Source organism: Leptosomus discolor, chromosome 5, assembly GCF_034619465.1.
Source record: "Leptosomus discolor isolate bLepDis1 chromosome 5, bLepDis1.hap2, whole genome shotgun sequence".
Taxonomy (NCBI): domain Eukaryota; kingdom Metazoa; phylum Chordata; class Aves; order Leptosomiformes; family Leptosomidae; genus Leptosomus; species Leptosomus discolor.
The window spans coordinates 7,623,509-7,647,250 of record NC_141395.1 but is presented as its reverse complement, the minus strand read 5'-3'; the positions used below and the strand labels follow the sequence as shown (position 1 = coordinate 7,647,250).

Genomic DNA, 23,742 nt, shown 5'->3' with positions numbered 1-23,742 from the left:
TTAACTTTAACGATATGCTTAGTTAGACCCAAGGCATATCTCTCCAAAGCTGGGAGTGACTTAATAGGAAAGAGACGTAGGAAAGAGACGACTGTCTTACAAACCAGCTCTAGTTCTGGACCTGCTTCAGAAACAGTTATTTGACACTATTTATACTTAAAATATATAGCTTTGATACTTTGGTATCTTTAATACTATTACAAATGTTTCTTAGGTGCTGGTATCAGGTTGACAAGACAAATATTCAGATATTTTTAATTCTTAGTAGATTATTTCAGAATCCCATAGCATACAGCAAATAATTGAGGACAATAGAAGTTTAAGTAAAATTTTCTTACAGAAAAATCTACAAACAAGTTTACAAAAATAGTCTTAAAAATGTTTCACAAATTACAACAGTTTTCAACTCACAAGTCAAGACATTCATCAAGATGGGGGTTTCTGACCTTCTGACTTAAAGCCTTGCTTTGGGCCTGGCTATTTTCAACTTTCTATTTTACATATGTAACAGCATACATGTCTTTAGTCCATCTAAAAAGAAAGAGAAGCAATCAGAGTTTCTCAGTATCCATTACCGGAAGTTAAAAAAACTTCTTAAAAACCAGCATCTGTCATCCAGGAAATTTAATCCTTCTTAAGATGTTAAGCAGTTAGATTGCTATTTTTTCAGCCTCAAAGCATAGACACAGAAAATAGCAATCCCACATACGAGTGACAAAAAATCCACCCCAAGACATTTCCCAACATTTAATGATCTTTTTATTCATGTTAATAAGAGAAACAGTAAAAAGCATTAAAAGTCTACTAAATACAATAGAAGAACAATGCGAAATTCCTCTTATTTAAAACAGAAGCACCTACATAGGTTGATGCTGAAAAAAGCTATTGAATTATTCTCCTCTGCATCTGGATGACGGTACTGAAAACCAGAATTAATAACAAAACTAATATGTAAGTGTGGCATTTCTTTAAAACCTTTCCAAGTATGCTCAGTGTAAATGAGCAATCATGTATAACCAACTGCACATTGGCGCATTCCACAGTAAAGCATTCGTAGGAATTTAAGATGTTAGCTACACAGCAACCCTTGCAAGAAAAGAATGCGTTTTCCAACATGGAACTAGTCAGCTCCACAATCCAGTTCTCAGCCCTTAGTCTTCCAGCAGATAGTTTGGGTTGACAACCAGGTATGGATCTTCATCAAAAGTCTCCTCTTCCCTGGATCCTCTCAGTCCTGACTGCGACAGTTCTATCAGAATGTGGTCCTGCAACAGACAAAAATTTGTACTCAAACAAGAACAGAAAGGTTCGTTTGTACTTTTTGAAAGGCATCTCCTTTTCATACTGGTAGCACCTCTTATTGATGAATTACTTAACCCTTTTAATTGTGAACTCCCTCTTTAACAGGTTCCTAATCTTAACAATCACATTTAGTGGAAATCTCTTACGTGTTGTATGCTTTCTGGAAACATTTCAATCCAGTGGTTTTGTACCTTTAAAAGTGAGAAGTATTTTACATTTTCACACTTTTCCCTCCAAACTGCCCTAGTATCACTGTGACTTAAAGCTATCCATTGAATAAAGTGTGGTTTGTATTTCTGTATCCTAATGTATAGCTAACACTGTAAAAATACAGGAAAACTATCACACTTCTATAGGGACATACTATGGCACACTGAACTTCTACTTATACACATCTGTAATTTATTTCAGTGTTTTCTCTCTAATTATTTTTAACAGGTATTAAACAAAGAAGGTGTTTATACTGCATCAGTCAGGAACACGGAAGCACAAGACCTATTTCTCAAATTAGGAATGTATTCTATCACAAATGAATCACTGCACTATACAAGTTAAAACCCTTTTTCAGTATCCACACATCTCTATACATACATAATGTGTAAGTCGGTGAATGACTCTCTCTATGATCTTCTTTTTATTTATTAGTTCTTCTTCAGATTCTATTTCAGATTCAATTTCCTTTAGATACCAATTAATAAGTTCACTCTTTTTTAATGATGAATCGTCCTCTTCTGCAAAGAAAATAATAAACACATCAGCAGTAAGATACCAGTCAAACTGTAAGAGAAAAGGGTTTATACGTTAACATTTACAATGCTGAAGAGAGAAACATGCTTTTTAAGATGTTTAAGAAACATCAGACTTTCTTTCGTTTCTTAAATCACCATGTTTTGTACAGGAGGCTGTTGTATCATGGTTTCATTGGAGACATTTAGATTGAGAATTGAAGCTTTCAGTTCTACGCACCCAAGTGGCTTACAAATTAAATGAGCAGTCAAGCAATCACATCAGCCTTCAGCTTCAAGCAAAAGCAGTCGTAAGGACTCATACAACTTTCCTCTAAGTAAGGGCAAAAGAAAATCACTGTCACACAAAGCCAAAGAAGTCTACCTGTACCCAGCATTTTGAACAGATAGTGTAGTCTCCACACCCTTCCAAAAACCTTCGTCGCACCGGTATATGCTATGAGAGAACTGCTGCATTACATTACACGAGTAGCCTTGTTGCAGCTGAAATATTTTCATCTCACCCAGGAATGATGCAGCCATTTGGCATATACTGGTGAAGTCAATACTTCAGGCTGTGGTTGCTGGCATACATTAAAGCTCCTGCTACACTGCTGCTGACTCTTCCAGCTAGGTTAAACCAGCATATGCTACAAATCCTTTTCTGGGTCTGCTCCGCTGACACGCTCCTTGACTTAATCAGGTTTTGACAACTGACTAAGGTACCAGAGCTAGAAAGTCCAGGAAGTCATATTTTCATCATCAGATGCCGTACAGCCACATGTGTACAGGTTCACACCTGAGCTAACACGTCTGGTGTCTCAGCAGGAGTGAAAAACCCAAGTGCAACAGCATGAGATGCACCAACAGTTGCTCCCTGAACTCAGGCTCTGCCCTCCTTTTAATAAACAAATTCTCACCTTCCTCTGCTTTCCTGAGGTGCAGCACCAGGAGATTAGAAATCCGGCGATACTCGGAGAAGCCCAGTCTAAGAGAAGCTCTGGGTGCGGCATCCTTGTTTGCGTCCTCAGAATGGCCGTTGATCCCATTCACAAGACCATTGACCCCAGCGGGAGCTTCTGCCTCACCTGTGCGGACACAAGCCCAGGTTTAAATCTGTAACATCTTTTAACTGTTTAATACTCGGAGCTCCTAAGAAGTGTTGCATTGACCAACCACGTAAGTGGACCCACGAGAATGCTTAAGAAGTATGAGACCCAAAACAGGAGTCAAGATTCCTAGACTTTATTAGATGAGAAACAGGTGGGAAGCTGAAGGGAAGCATATACTCAAACAAGGTAAGCTGTAAAGGCTGGAAGTCACTTTCCTCCTTGAAAAAATGCTCCGTAAGTAATTTACCATTGACCCCAGCTTGGTCCTCTTGATCCTCCATTTGCTGTTCATCATCTTGGTCTAAATTGATGTCAGGAGTCTCAACTCTAATGATGGACTTATTTAAAAGCCTGAAAGCCTCCTTCACATGTTTTGGGTGAACCTGGGGAAGATTTGAAAAAACACGTATTAAATAGGCAGGGTGGTATTAAATAGGCTTTTTCCGCCCTAATACCTCCAGAAACTCACCTCTGATTCTGATGATGGGTCTTTCTACCCATCTCACCTGATTAATCCTAAGCAGTAAAGACTCTGCAAGCCAAATTATGTCCCACTGGAAGTACTCTGAGTTCACACAAGATTATGGAGGGAATAAGTAGCCTGATGAATCTTTCAGGCTTTTGCAATCACGTGGAGTCAACAAAATTTTTACTTAAGCAAGAACATTTTGAATAAAGATCAGTGAAGCAAGAAACATGAATGAAATGGGTCTGAACAGAAACAGTATGAAAAAAAAAAGATGTAATTAATGAGACTCTCCTCTGGACTTGAAAAGCAAAAACTGGAAAAATCATCTCTAGCTGAGTCATAAACTAAATGTTATCTGTTTCTTTATAAGCTGAATTCAATTAAAAAGAACCCAATGGGTGTCCTTCTTACACAACCAGTAAGTTTCTATCACTGCACGTGTCACATAACCCCTAATCAACATTTCAGAAGGCCTGCTGAGTTTCAAAGCAGGGACCATACACATTTCACCACGGGCTGATGCGAGGAGGAGCTCAGATTACAAATACAGGTACTCTTAAGGAGGTTCAGATACTTTGATGAACTTTGGCTTTTTAGATTGCAGATGGAAGAGAGCTGTGAGAGATCACAAACGACACAAGATTAGAAGAGACACCACCAACAGCCCTGGCTGATAGTAATATACGGTTGTTCTTCCTATTTGTCATGATTTGACAGGTAACAGGCTGCAAGCGCTGATACAACTGTAATGCAAAAACAAGCATGTCCTCAGTTTGGACCAGCTGATCTCAGTTTTACAAGACATACCTTAAAAACAGTATTTCTGGCACACAAACTCAGACCGAGTATGACCACACCACAAACGAAAACAGGATCCAAGCTCTCCTCCTCACCCACAGGATTTAAATATGTACAATACCATAGTCAAAGAGCAGAGCCGCAGCTCCCACCACACTGATATAAACATTTATACCCACTTTCATGAGAAACCTGATACCTCATCGCAGCAGTGCATACGGGCCATAGCTTCAGACAGCCGAATCATGCTTTCCAACTGTCGCACGGTGATCCTCCAGGACGACTTTGTCACGCCAGAGCCATCACGCTGCCGTAGTCGTTTATACTGCTCCACTATAAAGTCCTCAGACTCCTTAGATATCTTCGTGACATAAGACAGTGTCACAGTTAGCCATGTTAAAAGTATTAAATTTTATCCTTCTTGCATTAGATCAGCAATTCCAAGACTTTTCTCTACTAGCTGCTGCTTTTCTCTGAAACGTTCTATAATATCATACATACTGTACATAAATATCATGACAATCATATAATGTTTTAATTCTATCATAATTACAGTAATAGCCATATTACAATAAGTACATTGACACATAATTATTTTACAGAAGATTTTTGATAAATTTTTCTAATTTTCTGTTCCACTGACTTGCTCCCAGGCATAATTCAAGCATGTCTCTACTATATTGTTCTATGTTTATTTACCTTTAATTCTGTGTGCAAACACACACAGAAGCATACACTCCACACACTAACACTGACTACAGCTTTGTGTACAGGCTTTTTAATTATCTGCACATACACAGATCCAGCTGGAAAACAAACTCCCCACCACACGGAAATGAAATGGAGGTTTTCCAGACTATGTAAGGGAGCGTGTCCTCTCCTTCCATTTGAGGACTCCATTAGAAGAACTGAAAAATATAACATGCAGCCCAGCCAAGCTCCTATTTGGAGACCACAAAAATTTGTACTTAGTGCAGTTTCCCATGTATTTTACCACAAAGAAAGCAAAGACATATTGAGGAACAATACTCTTTTAAAATATAAAAGACAAACTGCTTGATTAAACAGTGAATCAATAAAATACAAAAATCTCTGCAGCAGACACATAGAACAACCCATGCCCTTGAGGTCTGAGAAACAACCCCTCAATTGTTCTAGACAGAGGTTAAGAACTGCCACCAAAGCAGTTAAGACTACTGATGATAACTTAGTCTCAGCTGGGCTGGTTGGGTTTCTGGAGTTCAAAGAGTACACGGCTCCAAAATGTGCTATGTTTCTAGATAATAACTGAGTTTACATCTCCTTTCTTGACAGAACACTACACTATCCCTGCATTCACCAGAAAAAAGTGTGATACGGAGTGACTATTCCTTTGGACCTTCTCGTACAGAACAACTTATACAAGAATGTAGAATTACCTTTGGTTTAAACTGTCTTGCAAACAGCAGATACCTTCTGATATCATCTAGTGAATAGACACGATCAACAGATTCTTCTACTCTGGAATGCAGGTCCACTATGCGTCTGGCAATGGCATAATCTGTAACCTAGGATATAATTGCTCTGTCAGATCACTTTCACAACATCAGCCAAAATATCGAAACAACAGCTATATTCTTCCTTCCCCTCCCTCACTCGCACTCCTCGTGGCAGAGCTAGTCTTTCCAGAAGCCGGACTCTCTGCCAAAAGATCCAGGAGAACGCCCTGGAGCTTTTCAATACAAGTAAACATAGCAGAGAAGGGATAAAAGATAGTTTTAGGATTTATAACCTCTTGGAGCTCTCCTGGGTTATAAGTTAGCCATTGCCCAGGCAGAAAGCAGCACTTTGCAGCGTGGGAACTGCTTTCTTCCTTTTCAGCCTACTCTGTCTCTTTCATCAGTCCCTTCTCAATTAGGTAATCCCTCTGAGCAAAACAGTGGAGAGGACAGCGCTGAACCAACATCAATCTCTGTATCCCAGGCGTTCCCAAGGCAAACACCATGTAGACAGGTGGTAGCAGTCTCAGCCTTAGTGACCAGCGATTTGTAAAAGTGACTAATGGTGTTAAGTTTGCAGGTCAAATCGCTACGAGACAAAAAGGCAGTACCCTTGTATTCAGCAGAGTGTGTTCAAATTTGTGCTGCCAGCTTTTAACTTTGCAGACAGAGGAAAAGCAGAAGCAAGATGCTCTCATGAGATCAGCTTCACCTAAGACTTCAGAGAGCCACCAAGACGGTCAGAGGGCAGGAGCACATGATGTACGAGGAGAGGCTGAAAGGGCTGGCTCTGTTCAGTTTGAAAAGAAAGCAACTGCCTCACTGGCAAGTATAGATATGATGGAGCCAGATTGTTCTTAGAAATACAGACTGACGAGAGGCAACTGACACAAACTGAACCATGAGAAATTCTGATTAGGTATCAAAGTTAGTATTTTTTAAACACATCAGAGTTGTCAAGCATTGCAGTAGAAGCCTAGAGAGGCTGCAGAAGCTACATGCTTGCAGTTACTCAAAACTCACCAGGTCAAGGTCTTTGCAACCTGTTCTCAACAATCTGCTTTGAGCTGAGGTTAGACTAGACACCTCCAGAGGTCTTTTCTGACATAAATTATTCTACAGTTCCTTAAAATTACCTCATTACATTCATCCACAAGGATGAAGAAGAGATCAAAGCGAGACATGATGGGAGCTGACAGGTTTATATTCTGTTTCAGTGACTTGGATCTGTCATAGCGCCCGCCAACTGGGTTTGCTGCAGCCAAAATGGAGGTCCTGGCATTCAGGGTAGCCTGACAATGAAAAAAAAAAAAAAAAATTAAAAAAGAGAAGAATTATTTCTGTGACCACTTGCTAAACCAACTCATTGCAACTCAAATGGGTCAGCATAACATCTTTTAGATGGAGTTTCAATGGAAACATAAAACAATCACTCCTCAAAAGAGCCCAAACTCTTCTCACCAGCCCTTTCTAACCAGGTCTCTGCCCCAAGACACAGTTTGATTAATCAGTATTTTAACACTGTCATGCTCTTGACCACAATACTGAAACAAGTCCTTAAAACTGCTTTTCACAACACCCTGTTTTTAACAGTGCAAATACACAGTTTCCTTCTACAAACACACACAAACCTATACACTCTTTTGGGGTTACTTCAAGGTTAGGATTTTCCCATTTTCTGTCTCCTGTCCACTACTATCTCTTTTTTCCTTCCAGTAAGATTTCTCATCTTTTTTTGGGTATATGTGGCACAAAAACTTTGCAGGCAAGTGATCTCTGTCCTGCCACAGCAAGGCAGCTGCAGAGCCGACAGGAAAATCTGACAGACGACACACAGGCGGCCGTACAGCCTGCACAACCAAAGGACCAGCCCACACTACCTTCACTCCTGCTTTAGTAATGGATATGGTCTGCTGCTCCATCGCTTCATGAATGGCTACTTGGTCCCGTATGTCCATTTTGTCAAACTCATCAATGCAGCAAACCCCCTGCAGCAGAAGAATAAAAAAAAAAATCACTTTTGGAAAAAATGAATCCTTAAGACAATTTGGGGCTCTTTGTCATTAATCAAAACCATTCCAGGGATGCAGGAACCTCTCTTGTTCCTAGACTCACGTTATCTGCCAGCATCAGTGCTCCAGCTTCAATGACAAATTCATGAGACTCTTCATCTTTTACAACAGCTGCTGTCAGACCAGCAGCACTGGAGGCTTTTCCACTGGTGTATACAGCACGAGGACTGAACTCATCCACATGCCTACAGAGAGAAACAGCAGTGAGGAACACACTTAAAACACCAGATGAAAACCTGCAGAAACAAAGCAACTGCCATGCAGTGCTGCTTTCAACCTCTCAGGCCAGGACTTGTTCCTTCCTTCAGGAAGCAACTAATATTTCGGTAGGCCCTCCCACCCCTAATGGTGTTTGCAGAAGCCTTGGAAACTCATCCTTATCTAACTGCAGGCTGCCACAAGGCTGTTATTCATCCGTGGTTACACGAGCAGAAAAAATAATCCAGACCTCCTCCCACAAGCTTCCTGGGGACCTCACAAGCTAACACTGCTCCTGGCGGGTCAGGTAAACATCAGCACAGGGGAGCAAATGGCTTCACAGCAGGAAGCAGTGAGACTGACCACCAGCAGCCTCAGGCAGCTTTTGTGGCGCCTCTGCATTGCTGAGCTGCAGTGCAAGGATGCCGCAAGGTTGTAAACAAACAACATGATAAAATAAAACCTCATCAAATAGGATTTCCAATAAAAAAGCATTATAATATAAGATGCAGCATAAAACATACTTATTTCATCATTATTTTTCAGGGCTAGTAGTTGTCTATTTGTCCAAAGTGTTGGGACCTAACAACTTAGGCTAAGCTAAAAACAGGAGAAAAAAAAAAATCATTATTTCATCTATCTCTGATATTTTAAGACGTTCAATACATTCTCTATTTTTAATAATCAATGTTTTCTGAAAATACTTGGAAAGTCACACTTTCATAACTACCTAAAGAACAAAAAAAAGTCTTAATTCATTCTTCGTTATTATCACAGGAGCTTGCTGAGTTTGCTTCAGCCCTGTTCAAATACTTCAGCCACATCCAAACAATTCCTGGAAAATACTCTTAAATATTTTACTTCCCTTTCCTCTGTTTAACATAGAAAAGGCACAGTACCCATTTATAGTTCTAGGCACACTGGACAACATTTAAATACCAAGTTTTAATGAGACGCTTACTTTAGAAATTGACTCTTCGCTGTACTTGGGTCACCAACAACACAAACATTGATGTCCCCACGCAATGAAGTGCCTTCTGAAGTGGTCTTAGGAACTCCTCCAAAAAGCATCAGCAAGACCCCACGTTTCACTTCATCATTACCTGCCCCAGAAAAGACACTTGACTACAAATCCAAAAGAAAACACCACGTTTTTCCTATTTTTTTTAAAAAAAGAAAACTTCAGCCTACTAAAATTTTAGAGCATTTGGGCACATCTGCTCAGAATTTACCTGTTTGCTAAACGTCCACTAAAACTGCCTTTTTGTGCTTAATATAGTTTCAGGGAAGAACAACTCAGAAAGCAGCTGAATTCCTTCATGCTACAGTGGCTCAGAATACGGACCAAATACAGCTGATCCAACTCTGCAGACATAACCAACCTAATTCCTCAAACTAGCTCTGAGCCAGAAACAACTGCAAACAAGTACACGCACACGCATGCACAACAGCATGCAAACATTTGGAACCCTTAAATCTTTTGAAGGAAGCCCATATAAAACGGAGCTTACACGCAACTGTCCGTTGTAGGGTTTACTAGTAGATCACCCAATAGCAAAACCATTTTGACTAGTCTTGCAGGCCTTAATGATTAAGCACAGCAAGTACTCAGGAAATAGATTCTCCTTTTTTAGCACAACCACTGCTGGAGGGAGAGTTTGTGGTAGCTGACATAGGGCTTTCAAGCTTTCCCAAAACGGCACCGCACGGACAGCAAAAAGAATTAGTATTTTCACAAGTAAAATCTTCCCTCTCTGAGGCAACAGCTGGACTCTCACCATGGATAGTGGGGAAGAGGCTGGTGCACAGATTATGGTAAAGGTTCTTATCTTGGCTCATTTCAAAAACCTTCTCCCACTCTTTCACAGACATTTGGTTTTTAATGCTTTCTGCAGTCTGTTCTTCATCTCGGAGGTCTTTTCCACCAAACTAAACAAAGGAAATAATAAAAAAATAAAAGTAATAAAAGTAATAAGATGGACACTGCTAAATGCGAGTACTGCAGACAAGAGGCTACAAAAACTTGCTCCGTAAGCTGAATGGGAGGAACACGTTCAGAAAAGCTGACCTTAGGCCAAGGAAGCTCATTGCCTTATACTGTTAAAAATGAATAGACAATTTCTTAGGGGGCAAAATCAATAGAGTGTAACTTCAGTTAGTGAGAAAAACCCAGGAGAGATGCTTGTCCAGAGATTAAAGAGACAGTAAACCAGTACAGCTTCCTTTGACTAAAATTTGCCTTTGTAAGCAGTCTTAATTAACTGGAGTTTACAAGGTCTTTCATTACTCTGGAATGAGGCAGGAAACTTCTACACCGAGAAAATAACAGATGCCGCTTTTATCCCATATGATGGTGAAGCTGCTAGCAGAATTATAGGTTAAAATATCATTCCATGCTAAAACCCAGCCATAGTCAGCATTACTCATTATGTTGCAGTAACATCCCAAGATGTTATGTGATAAATGAGGGGGAACAAGAGGGATCGCTGTTTTCCCTGTGACTAAACAAAGCAATAGGATTTCCTGGAGGAAAAGCAAATCCTGCAGAAATGGATGAAAGCTGAACGGAAATAAACAGATCAGTTAGCTCTTTAGAATAAATTGATAATGCTGGCAAACAACCACATCTGTGAAAACTGCTAAGAAAAATGAAGACAAGAAAAAAGAACCTTGCTCTATAAGTCCATTAGAATATAAAGACAGTCACAAGCACAGGAAGGTGGTACGCACACACATTTAAAGCCTTACCCGTTCCTGCTCCCTAATTTGAGGTAAAACCATACAGAGCAGATATCATCAGTACCTTTAAATCTATTTTCTTTCCAGACTCACCCGTGGATTTGTTGGTGCAACGTAACAAGCTAGAAAGACTAGCTTATACGAGAGCTCCCTGACTCCAAGCGCACGAAGTCCTCGGATGCCTTCGGTTTCGTAGCCCTCTGTCCCGCTCACCCGGGAGCCGGTTTCCGCGCGCACCCCTGCCATTAGAGTGGGAGTCAGAAGAGCAGTTCCCAGCACAAGGAGGGCCATGTCATCGAGGTCATGAGGGGTGGCAACAAACCTGGTGTTGAGAGCTGGGACACGTCAGGCACGACAATCAGCGACCCCGTGAAGTCACATTTGTCTCCTGCCTGAGCAGACTCCACTGCTTCTGCACGCAAGATCACTTCCACGCTGCGAGGAATGCTACCACGTGGCAGCTCGGCCTGCGTCTCCTGAATGCGAACCTGGGGAGGGAGAGGATATTAAGCACTCAGCAGACGTCAGCCAATTTGAAACTGTCTCAAAAGCTAAGCTGCTAATAAATACGGAGTATAGATGGCTGCCATGCGTGTCAGTCATGAAATTTCTCTTACAATAAGACAAACGATCAAAAATCCCTTCACTAATCAGTATCTAAGGACTCTTGGAGAAACTAAGAGGATACACAGGGGCCACAATTCTGAGGGCTAGGAAAAGCAACTTGAAGAGTCCAGTTAATGTGACTGACACAAAGTATTACTGCAGGATGTGAAGTGTTGAGGATTTGGCAGAGTAAATCAACCTGGAAGAGCAAAACACTACAGACACTAGAAGACACCTCTTTTCATGCTCGCATAAAACAGCAACACATGATGTACCTGCAACAGGACACTAACAATGGATCGAATACGTGGGTTTTCAGTGGCTTACTTAGACAATAAACGTCATGTAACAAAACTGCTTTGATACTATCCATAATTTCCCATGCTTCAACATAAGCCTTCCAGAGACAGAAATTCGCAGAAATTCCAGTGCCTTTTCTTGAGGTCTGTTCTTGATGTTGACAGAACAAAAATTAACTGTCTTCCACGTGTAGCAGTACAAACAACACCTTTCAGCTACCACAGCAACATCATTGTTTGTCATCATGCCCCAGCCTCACCACTGTACCTTCTGGAAATCAACAAATCTTGATTTGTTTGTGTCCAGCAGAAATCTCCTTCTGTTGGCACAGACTGGGTTTCTGCAGATGTTCGGCTGCGTGTATTTAAATTGCTGTTCCACATCCTTAATCACTGTCTGGCAGTCGAGGCACAGGAAGGTTCCACTTACAAGCTCAGGATGGACTGGGTGGGTACGTACCACCTGTCCACTGATACGCATCAGTGAGCCAATTTTTGCTGATGTCAGTTCTCGAATTCTGTTTAAAACACAAATTCATAAGGATTAAATTTGTAAGTTCAGTATACACTTTTAGGCCCAAGGTACTACCCAAGCTGCCAACAGGCAACATACTGTCATTCAGTCTGTGACTAAAGAACAGTTGTACATACAAAAGAACCAAAGTTCCTAGAATATAGTCTCATGTTATGATTTTACATAAACTTTTATATTAATAGTAAACATCAAACCAATGCAAAAGTTACTTCACTGGTACTCCAAAAGCAACATACTCTAAATATTTTTTTTTAAATTAGAGAAGTTATATTTGTTTGTGGAATATGATGAATGTAAATATCAAGAGTATGATTCACAAATGAACACCTGTTTCAAAAAATATGTTGTACAAGTTCAGGAAACTTCTTCACAATTGTATTCACACTATATAACCAAAATATTTTCAATATGCTTTGACACTTTTTTTTCCAGTAGTAAAAATACACAAGTTTCTGAAATTAATAACCATCTTACTTGTGTCTGGTAGGCAGATCTTGGAATGCAACATAAAAGTCCTTGTTTGAAGGAACATTTCCATGGTCTCTGGCAAAAGTCTTTACTGCTCGGCAGAGGTAAGGGTAAACCCTGAAATATGGAAAATAAGTTCAAATTTTATAGAAGGTATCAAAATGCCTTCTTTGCTTTAGATTACATCAAAGGCTTGCATCACATGTTTCCAGGTTCTGGCTTTTACTGCCAGACTATGTAACAACACACAAAAGCTAATCTAGGTATGAGATTACTGTATAATAATGCCATTTGCTTTATTGTCTGAAAACAAGCTTTTAGAAGTCTCACTTTATGACACTTTTATCCTTATATTAAGAAGCAGATCCTCAAAAACACTGGCTCAATAAACTATTTTCAGAGCAGGAAGTTCTAGAGTTTATTCTGTATTCTTGTATTGACCATCTATTTCTTTACCAGAACAAACACAACTGCCTAGTTAACTAATGGTTTCCAGACAGGACTCCATTAAGAAGTAAGTTTTGACACAGTTAAAAAAAAAATCTTACATGTAAGTGTTTTCAGGATACAGAAAGCAGATAAACCTCTCAGTTTTTACACAACCTGTAAAACGTCATAGGCCTGAGACTGCAGCGTTGCTCAGCTCTCAAGCAATCTCTACACTTTACCTGTAAAATTCCTCCTGAATAGTGGTAGAGAGCTGCTGATTGAACTGCTCCAAATCCGCAAAGCTCACGATCAACGTGTTTCGCTCTGGCCGAATCAGTTCTTCAGCATCACGCAAGTATTTGACCTCCCCATCACAATTCTGGAACCTGAAAGTGATTCAGGACGTTTCACAGTTACGTATTACACGGCAATTGAATACTTCTGAATTTAGGAGAGAAAGAGAAGAAAAGGATCATAGACATTAAGGAGAGTGGAAGGCAATGACGGCATCCCACAGGCCCTTACAAGCCTCTTCTCCAACAGTGTTTCTCTCTCCACCCCCCCTGTCTATGAGCACCCCAGCACAGACGCGCTGGATCTGCGTTTCATCCAGCTGCTTTGCCACACGGACGTTTATTTATGGTTTAACCACGACTCCGCACCAGCGAAACGCGCTTTGTGTTCCTCGGGGCGATGGGAACGGTCTCCTCGTCTGCTGCTGCAGGGTCCCTCGGGAGCCCAGGCGTAGGGCGCCAGGCGCGGTGAGGTCTAACAGCCAAGCCGCAAAAGGGATTTTCAACCTGGCTGACGCCTCACGGCAGCGCCCAGGCGACCTTTTCTGACTGAAACACGAGGGATTGGGGCCGCAGGCCCCGAGATGCCACCCTCGCCAAATGGCGGCCCCCCTCTCAGAGGCGCTGGCGGCCCGCCGCCTCCTGCCGGCCCTGCCCGCCCGCCGCCAGGCCCGGCCCCTCTCTCACTCACTCCTCTAAGAAGTCCTGGAACAACTTCTGGCACTTCTCGGCCACCTCATCGCGGAGCTGTTGGTGCTGCTGCGCCGCGCCCGCGTTCCCCGCCGCCACCGCCAGGTCCATCCCGGCCGCTGACCCAGCCCGGCCCGGCCCCGCAGCCCTGCGCGCCACAGCGCACCCCACGTGCGCCGCCGCTCCGCCGCGCCGGCCAATCGGCGGACGCCGGCCCGCAGAGCCCCGCCCCGCCCCCCCCCAACTCCCCCGTCCCTCAGGGACGTTTTCGCGCCAAAGCCGAGGGCGGGCTTTGTGCCGCGGCTGTCGGCCGTGCCCGGGGCGGCGGCAGGAGGCGGGTTCCTGCCCCGGAGAGGGCAGGGCTGGGTTTAGAGAGTGCAGATTCCGGCGGCGGCAGGGCTCTGTGAGGGGGGTGGCGGTGGGGCGGGGAGTTTCGGGTGGCCTGGGCACCAGCACCCCGTCAGCACCCCGCTCCCCAGCCCCGTTCCCGGCCTTCTCTGACTGCTGGGGGTTTGGTTTGGTCAGTAAGGTTAGAAGTGCTGTGGAGAGCTGAAGCCTGTGACAGAGGAATGCGTCCCATAAGCGTATAGGCGTCCGCTGTGGGTGGCTTCAGCGCGGTCTTTAGCTGCAGTGAGCTTCCCAGCTCGACCAGCCCAGCCACAGTAAGTGGAGTTAAGGCTCCACTGGTGCACGCAGGGCGCTGCTGGGGGAGGATGGAGCCATGGAAGCCCCCACGCCGTGTGTGGGAGGTGTCCCGGGCAGCTTTCTCGCTGAGGAGGCCCACTAGGGAGGCTGCAGCTCCGGCTTCTGAAGGACCAGCCTCAGGTGAGAAAGGGGGTAAATGAAGCCAGGTGAGGGTCAGGCTTTAGTTTGGACACTTGGCTCTGTGTTTGTCATGTCGTGTTTGTGGGCAGGATGATGCCGTTTGCCAAGTGATGCCGTGGCTGACAGCCATTACCGAATGGCAGCTGGTGCCACACGGCGCCTGCCAGCAGGAGCCGTTTCAGTATCTCCGAAAAATTGCTTAGAATTGCTCTGCCACCTGCGAAGTCATTAATCTCTGCCTAAACTGGGAATGTTGCTGTAATTAAGGCAGCTGAGGGCTGACTCTTTTTCAGTTCTGAAACCCTGTAAAAAGCACTAGCAGCACAAGCTTCCTGCAGCGGTGTTATTCCACGTCGCGGTGCACTTGCCATACAGCTTGTCTTAACTGCAAAACGGTGAAGGCCGCCTGGCGATTTGAGTTTTTTGGGGCGTAGTAAGATTCAACTCTGCATGATTCGCTCACGTTTCACTGTAGAGTAGAGGTTCTGGCTGGGTTAGTCTTTTTGAAAGTTGGTATTATTTTAATACAGTGCTTTGGTACTATGTATTTTATTTGGTACTATATATTACAGCTTTTTAAGGATTTTTTGTTTTTTTTTCTTTTTGAAGATGGCTAAGGGCTAAAGAGGTGGCAAAGTAGAAGAAAAACTGCCCAAGTGTTTACAATTTATCCTATGCTAACATGTTCTTTTAAATGGAGAGAAAATAGCAAAATAGTGGAACTAACTTGATAACTTTTTAAAAACTTGCAGTGACTAAATTCTGTATTTTGTGAGATGACAAATGCTAGTACACATTTGTACTAGCAAAAATGTGCATGAGCACAAGTTGGTTGTGAGGCTCGTTTGTTTTAGTAGAAATAATAATTCACAGTGGACTCTCGTGGCCTGAATGACATCACGCCACTGCTGGGTGCTGCCGTATGGGACGTGCTGGAACCCCAGCACGACCTGGAGTCCGAGGCAGCCAAGTGGCGTGCCACAATGCGTCCTCCTCCATCCTCTTGGCAGCAGAGCGCAGGCCACAGTCTGCTTTCACGTGGAGGGGTGTGCAATACACCTGAAATTCACTGGCCTGGGGTGGAAGCACAAAGTTTTCCTACTTTTACTCCTCCTTTCCTCTTCCCCTGGCCCACTGGGCAGGGAGCAAGCAGCTGTGTGGTGCTTAGCTGCCCACCGGGGTTCACCCCCAACAGGTGTGTGTGGCCGTGGGGAACCAGTTCTGCACTTTGCTTCCAAGAGAACAGCCTGAGTCCTCTTTCCTGCTGGGCAGATTCAGACAGCTCAGTGAACACAGATGGGTTTTCACAGGAAAATGTTGTAGTTAAACTTCAGAAGCAAACTGAAGCTTTGTGTTGGTTTTGAGCAGATGCCTCCCTGGCTATTCCTTACCAGTATCCTTCATAGTTCCTTAGTGTAAAAAAAATTGCACAATTGTATTTAACATCTGTATATCATGAAAGAAAAAAAAAGAAAAAGGAAACCATTTTAACTGGTGGAGAAGCAGCAACAATGTGGACTCCACGTAAAATGCCAAAATTCCTGCAAGTTACTGGAAATAAAGGACTACCAAACCAGAGCTGCTACCTATCAAAGCAACATAAAGTTCTGAAGTTACTATTTGCAAGGTTTCAAACTAAGTTCTAACAATGCACAGCTCCCACTGAAGTATCCTGTTAAGATTTACATTCAGGACAAATGCATTTTGCATTTTAATTTACGATCATAACTATTTTCAGTTAGCTACGAAAAACTGCATGAAAGGATTCTGCATACAAAGGAATCGGGGGTCTCCAACTGAATTCTTGTTCTTGTGCAGCTACTGTGAATAAATCAAACTACAAGAGCTCATATAACTTAACAGAATTGGGATAAGCACAGTTGTTACAGGAATGTATTTACTGCCAAATCTACAGCAAGAAACATAGTTCTCGGAATATTTTTTTTTTTGTTGGCATGAAATGTAAGTCAGTAATTTTGCTCCCTATTAGAAGGATGTGCTTCTGATGTAGAATACATTACTAGTTCCATATGAACAAAAGTAATTAAATTAATTCCAGTTGGCTTACCTGAATAAACAACTGGTTTGAAATTTGGATTCATCAGTAATAAGCCTGTGATGATAAGCTGTGTTTCTAATCCACTTAGCTTTGTAAAGTACAACAGGGCACACTGTAAGATCTTAAAAGTCAGTCATTTGGGGAAGACTCAATGGTAAATTAATTACAACAGGCTCATAAGCAAAGCTGCAAAGCATGTTATTCCTCGAATTGTGTGCCTTCAAAACAAAGTTTAACTTTTACATTTCCAGTACTTTACCTAACTGACCTTTAGTACGATTGTTTTCTAATGGAGAGCTCTCGTTACAAAACATTAAAATTAAGTCTTGTTCAATGGCAGCTGCAAAAGATGATTTGCCCTTTTGTGGAATTCTATACAATTTATACACAGCCTCACTGACCTTTTTGTAGCATAACCAATATATGACTTCTCTGACATTTAAAAATCAAGGTAGCAACAATAACACAGACTGTCTAAACCATACCTCCTGCTGAAAGCTCTTTATCATGTAAAATGTTAAGCAAAAATTAAGCCAGGAATTAAAATATGTACAAATTTTAGAGCAACTCTATTGCAGTGCCCAAGTAAGGAATTTAATCCTTGGCTCTTTGGCATCCACACTTAAAAAACAACTATCAGATGCAGTTTATAAAAGGAAGTATCAAATACACTGGTTCCTCTCCAAATGCAGGGGACATCCTTTGGGTTAGGAGGAGGAGGAAGAGAAGTAGCTTTATGCATCACTGCAGATTGAGGAGGTTCAATGAAGTGATTCATTTGAGAAAAAGGATGTCTGGAAAGAATTTTAGAAGTACTCTGACTTACAGAAACACCCAGTTTCTCTAAATGTACTACAGTTGGGCTGTTCACAGCATTTATAAATGAAAAAACAACTGAAATGGGTTGGCTTACATAATTTGCTTTTCTTTCATTGGCAATAGATACATGAAATCCTTGCTGTTTTGTTTGTTATCCTAGAGGCTGGGTCAGGCAGGAAAACACATGACCTGCTGTCAAAATCACCGTCCATTTATTCTCCGAGAATATTATGTATTTCCTGAGTGTGTGTAACCTTCTAACCATTCTCAAATAGTAACATAAAATAAGGAACAGGCCTACTGCTTGTATACAACTTCCAAAAAAAAAAAAAAAGGCAAGAAGATAGAAAGAAAATAAATTTAAACTTCAGGCAGTTAAAAAAAACCACACCAACCCTTATCGATTCAGGATTATCTTGTGAGGATACAAAGCAAAACCCAGAAAGACAGTATCTAATTTACTTTGAGAGATTTATTGCAATCTGTTTTCACAATTTCATATGAAGAATGTTCTTCTCGTTTGCTTCTCTACCTGACACTCATGTAAATTACCAATTGGCTGGTTTCCTCCTGATTTTTAAATTGCAAGCATCCAGTTATTGTACCTTTAAACCAATTCTGTACTTCAGAATATTCAATCTTGCTGACATAAGTTAAAAATGCAGAATTTTTATTGCATAATTTATTAAAATGTTTAGAAACATGATACAATTTAATGTGACACTAGAATACTAACTCAAAGTATCACATTTTCATTAAAAATGTGCACAGTTGCCAATACAAACAGTCTTGATCTGTTAAAATACTCTCTTTTAAATAACAACTAAGGATAAAAAAAAATTATTGTGGCACTTCAGTAAATCAGATGTTCTTTTTTATTGCATATTATAATGCTCAAATGAATACAGGTTCATCGGTAGCAGGGGATATGCTTGCAATTGTATCGTATTTCAGGGCAAATCATCTCAAACTTTCCAAAGCAGCTCACGTTAGGGTGTCAGTCGTTTGGGATCCCGTGGGAACATGGAGGTCTGACGAACATTATGCAGCCCTAGGTACAACATGGTTACTCTTTCCAGCCCTACGACAAACGAAAAACACCCATCAGTATAGTCAGGTTTTTGTCTGAAACTCTGAAGAAGCTCAAGGTACTTCAGTGGGACCAGGGACTGAGATGTACGTATGCTTTAGCAGATCCAGCTACAGGAAGGAGCTGGATCCAAAAATTAGGGATTTTTCATACAGCGCCTTCTGCCACAATACAGAGAATCACAGAATGTCAGGGGTTGGAAGGGACCTCGAAAGATCACCTAGTCCAACCCCCCTGCCAGAGCAGCACCACCTAGAGTAGGTCACACAGGAACAGGTCCAGGCAGGTTTTGAATCTCTCCAGAGAAGGAGACTCCACCACCTCTCTGGGCAGCCTGTTCCAGTGCTCTGCCACCCTCACAGGGAAAAAGCTTTTCCTTACATTAACATGGAACCTCCTACGCTCCAGTTTGCACCTGCTGCCCCTTGTTCTGTCACTGGACATCATTGAGAAGAGCCGGGACAGAGACTTCATTTGGAACACGTATCAATAGACAACAGTACTAGAGACTCAACCCTGCTCTGAATCACGTGGACTTTCAAGATGGTGTAGAAAATTGAAATGGGAGTGGGTAATCGGGAGAACTGCACCTTGAATACAATAACAGGAGTATAGTCCAAACCAGTCTGAACAGCTTCTGAGTGAGAGATCAAGTGCCATAAGCAAGTAGCGTAAAAACCTACAGTTGGGGAAGTTTATCCCAAGCCCTCTACAGAACAAAAATGGAGATTCAGCAATATGCACCCATGAAACTATCTGCTGATATTTTGATGATAATAAATATTTCACTGGTCATTGTGTTCTTTCTTCCTGAAATCTTGGGAGGTTACGTGTGTACTGTGGAACATGGAAGGACTTCCTAACCCATGGGGGTACATATGTACCCCAGCCAGGTCCAGCTGAAACCCAGATGTGTACACGTTTTCACACACTGCCCTCCTACGTTAGGGTTTCCATCCGGAACAGCTAGAAACCACTGGTAATTCTCACAGCATCTCCTGTTTGGCTGGTTCTTGGCCTGACCTCTGGGATGTGCCATGAGGAGCACTTACTCTGCAGAAGAGACGTAGCTTCGACTTCCCTGATGTCAGTTCTGACTGCCCTAAATGCTTTTGAATCATCTGCAAATGGTGCATCTCCTCTGCTCGCAAGTACTGCAGGATCATCGACGCTTACATCTTGTAGGTGTTTCAAAACAGTTGCCTCAATAGTGTATCGCAGATCTAGTGCGTTTACATGTACTAAAAAAGCTTCACTAAAGTGAGGCAAATGCAGAAAGACTGAATCAAAAGAAATCATTGTGTTTATTGATCAGGACCTACAAAGTGTCCTATTTCCATATGCATGAACAGATTTCATCCTGCTAATGAAAGCAATGTGCATAACTGTAAATGGTTATCATTAAGATGCCTAAAACCTACCTTGTGTTTATTTTAATATGTAAAATACTCACTCCCAAGACACGAAGCCTCAATACCTCTGCTGAAACAATTAGCATCGGCCAAACTGATCAGTGACATTCAGTCAGATCACTGAATAAGACAGCAGCAACCACTTCTCCTTGCTGCAGAACAGCTTCATCAAATGCACTAAGAGACCAGTGGCTTCTGGCATTAGTAGGCTATGATGAATCCATACATAATACAGTATTTTCTTGCTTCCTTAAATCTTCCTCATTGGTCAAATTTGAAAGTGATGTGCCTGGCTAATAAATTGGCATTTTTTCTCATGATCACTACTTTTTAAACTTGCCAGACTGTGCCATAAATATTTTGCCTATTTATTTTATAGTAATCCTGACATTTTAACTTAGCTCCTTAAAACTCTCCAGGATAAACATCCCCACATGTTTACCTAACAAGGCTACTATTCTGAATTCTACATTGAATCCTGCTTGAGACTGAGCAGTTTAAATTAAGCTCAGGCTAACACAGAACAAAATAAAACACAGGTACTTACCTATTCCACCACCTGCGTGTGGAGGTGCACCAAAACGAAAGGAATCGATATAAGCCTTTATTTTCTCCAAATCTAGAGAGGAAAAAGATACGTTTCTCACCGGCTTAACGAACCCCAAGCCAAACATACAAGTGACTAGAGGACTGCAAACACAACCAAAAATTCACCAATTTAACTTACAAACTAAGAGTGGTGTTTTACTCATTAAGTATAGAAATTATCCAGGACTATGTAGAAAATATGACTACTACAGTTTAATTTTGATAATAATCAGGGAAGAAATTCTAGAATTGAGTAAGAGCTAGGCTCAACTGTTCATTGTAACTTAGGGAAATTGGTGACTTCTTGAATAAACTGCAATGAGAAAGTGAAGATTTAGCAACTATTTTTCCACCTTGCTACAGTGGGAGCTACTCCTTTTTTGCTGCTGCCTACCTGCCACTTCACTTTGCCATTCACCAAAAGCGTAACTTTAATCTGCATTTTACTCCTGTGATCCCCACCTTATTTACCCTTCTACTATCAGCTGACATTTACGCTGCTGGAGTACTCTGTAAAAAGTTTGTGAGGACAGAGAGGCACAACTGAATGAGACTCACCTACACTCAGTCTGTTGAAGGTATTTCCTGCATTACATTCTCTCTAAAGTCCTTGGGGACAATTCCTTTTCACAAAATCATTTCGGCTGGAAAAAGACCTTTAAGATCATCAAGTCCAACCATTAACATTCACCAAGGTGTTGCTGGGAAACTAACTAGTTCCTTAGTACCACCACTCTAGATTAAAATGGTTAAACAGAATTAGATGGATTAACATTAAGAATGAAACAGTACTGTGATTTTAGCACTTCTGCCATATAACAAATTCTGTCCCAAACTCTTCCTCTAAAGGAAACAAATCCAATCATGATTTATACACTTTTAAATTCAGCTTCATGTTGTTTGTTACCGATGCCATGATGCTGGGCTCTTTCTGTCAGCAGCTGAGGATCGTGAATTCTCTGAGCTCCAGACAAGATCTCTTCCCCTCTCATGAACATATCATAAGAGTTAGAATATTTCTGGAAAAAAAAGATGAGTTTATTTCCTACCTACAGTTGCTCCATCCTTAGGTAGCAAATATGCACTTCTCAATAACTACACTTATGATATCCAAATTTATGCAGTAAGGGTGCAACGTATCCAGAGTCTGCCCGGGAATTAGAGCCCTTTGGCTCCTCTCATTAGACTGCAGTTGATTTAAAAAACTGAAGTTCATCCACATGCCCTTTAAAAGACCATTACACTTGTATGTAGTTATCCCAGCAAAAGATGCTCTAAAGATTAGGAACAAACTGGGGAATTTCTAACAATGTAAAAAAAGCATATTTTCTGTTAAAGCATCTGTTGCCCTGGAGGAATGTTTTTGCCACTCCTCAGTGATTTGCACCAGTGAAGAGTAACTGTAAACACTTTACAAGTCATGTAACACTGACCTAATCTTGTTATCAGAATTTTAATTATTACAGCAGATCATATAAATATACTTTTGTCTATTTTGTCAAGTTATCCCTACACAGAATAATTTAAACTACAAAAAAAAAAAAAAAAAAGGCATTGACCACAACAAAGAATGTTACTTACAGGGTTTACTGGGTCTGGCATTGTATAAAAAGGCCTCACAGCAAGAGGATATTTGTCAAGTATATAGAAGTCTGTGTCATACTAAAACAAGGTAATTTAGAAGAGTCAGAACCAGAGAAAACGATGCAAAGAACAAACTACAAAAGGAAGACACAACCAGTGAATCTCTGAAATAAAATTTAAAAAATCTCCCAATAACTTCCCAGCAATTTGACAGTATTCTCTTAAAAAATATTAGTTAACAATAGAAGTGGTGTGTTCTTTTCCAGTTTTCCAATACTACTTCTAGTGTTAACTTCAAATGTTTAGCAGCAAAATGTCTTGCCGCAGTAACAGGTACTTATTGTTTTTTTTGCCAAAGATCTCATCTTCTATAGATTTAGTTAGAATCTGGTTTGTGAGGGTTTTTTTTTTTTTTTCAATTATCGTAAGAACTGGTTTTGGAACATACTATCCTGTTTGGTGTACTCAGTGTAACAAATGATAGCAAGAAATATAGAAGATTGAAAATTGTTTGAAACAGCTTATTAATAATAAAGACAACACTGTCAGTAGATTAAATAAACAGCAGCAAAATGGGAATGCAGTCAGACAATTAAAAAATGCTTATGCTAATCACAAACTTTTCACATGTTCTGAGATACTGTGTTCTCAATCAGTGTGTAAAAATTGTTGTACAAGAAGTAGGCATTTACACCAACCCAATGACTCCATGACATCAGGTTTCAGATTCAATGACAAATTTATTTACTCTAAAGTAATTGTTACCTTTTCCTTCACCAGGCGTCCCAGGAGTTTTTCATTAGGTGTGCTGAAAAAGATTATCGCTATTACAATTAAGTGATTTAAATTTGTACTGTTACATACTTCATAAAGTATATAACATATCTATATCTATATATATCTCAAAACCTCTATATATAAACTGGAAGGGTTTCAAGCTACACATCTGCTGCACCTCACCTTTTAGAAGTACTTGTTTCTGAATGGTTTGGACTGTGCAGACAGAAATTTCAGAAATAAAGTATATGTACTTCCGTTCCTAAATATTTTGTGTTGGTCCTAGAAATCCCTTAAATTAACTGATACCTAAAGATATTCTTGCTCTTAATATTAACTACTTCCTAGTCACCATATTCTGATTACTGCAGAATT

At 41.2% G+C, this 23,742-nt stretch overlaps 2 protein-coding genes across 2 annotated transcripts in view; both read right to left on the bottom strand.

Moving 5' to 3' along the window:
- Positions 1 to 893: 893 nt before the first annotated feature.
- Positions 894 to 14,324, bottom strand: MCM6 (minichromosome maintenance complex component 6). The gene is made up of 17 exons (XM_086465642.1): positions 14,215 to 14,324; positions 13,470 to 13,616; positions 12,808 to 12,918; positions 12,067 to 12,316; positions 11,216 to 11,381; positions 10,987 to 11,132; positions 9,933 to 10,083; positions 9,116 to 9,257; positions 8,000 to 8,141; positions 7,765 to 7,872; positions 7,021 to 7,176; positions 5,825 to 5,953; positions 4,606 to 4,767; positions 3,387 to 3,522; positions 2,948 to 3,115; positions 1,894 to 2,033; positions 894 to 1,265 (listed from the first exon to the last, which is right to left on the bottom strand). The coding sequence occupies exons 1-17, from the start codon at positions 14,322 to 14,324 to the stop codon at positions 1,152 to 1,154; spliced, it is 2,478 nt and encodes an 825-aa protein (XP_086321768.1). The 3' UTR covers positions 894 to 1,151.
- Positions 14,325 to 18,368: 4,044 nt separating this feature from the next.
- DARS1 (aspartyl-tRNA synthetase 1) overlaps positions 18,369 to 23,742 on the bottom strand; it is a 42,023-nt gene continuing 36,649 nt past the window's right edge. The window contains exons 12-16 of the mRNA XM_086465318.1: positions 23,356 to 23,398; positions 22,588 to 22,668; positions 21,914 to 22,025; positions 20,966 to 21,037; positions 18,369 to 18,997 (exon numbers count right to left, since the gene is read on the bottom strand). Of these exons, the coding sequence (XP_086321444.1) occupies positions 18,906 to 18,997; positions 20,966 to 21,037; positions 21,914 to 22,025; positions 22,588 to 22,668; positions 23,356 to 23,398 (400 nt within the window). The 3' untranslated portion in view covers positions 18,369 to 18,905. The remainder of the gene's footprint in view (positions 18,998 to 20,965; positions 21,038 to 21,913; positions 22,026 to 22,587; positions 22,669 to 23,355; positions 23,399 to 23,742) is intronic.

Coding starts and splice junctions, on each gene's coding strand:
- MCM6 (XM_086465642.1), bottom strand. CDS start 14,324: ATGGACCTGGCGGTGGCGGCGGGGAACGCGGGCGCGGCGCAGCAGCAC. Junction 8,142..9,115: donor GCGAAGAGTCAATTTCTAAA/GTAAGCGTCTCA, acceptor TTCTCTCTGTAG/GCATGTGGATGAGTTCAGTC. Junction 3,523..4,605: donor GTATGCACTGCTGCGATGAG/GTATCAGGTTTC, acceptor AATCTTCCCCAG/GTTCACCCAAAACATGTGAA.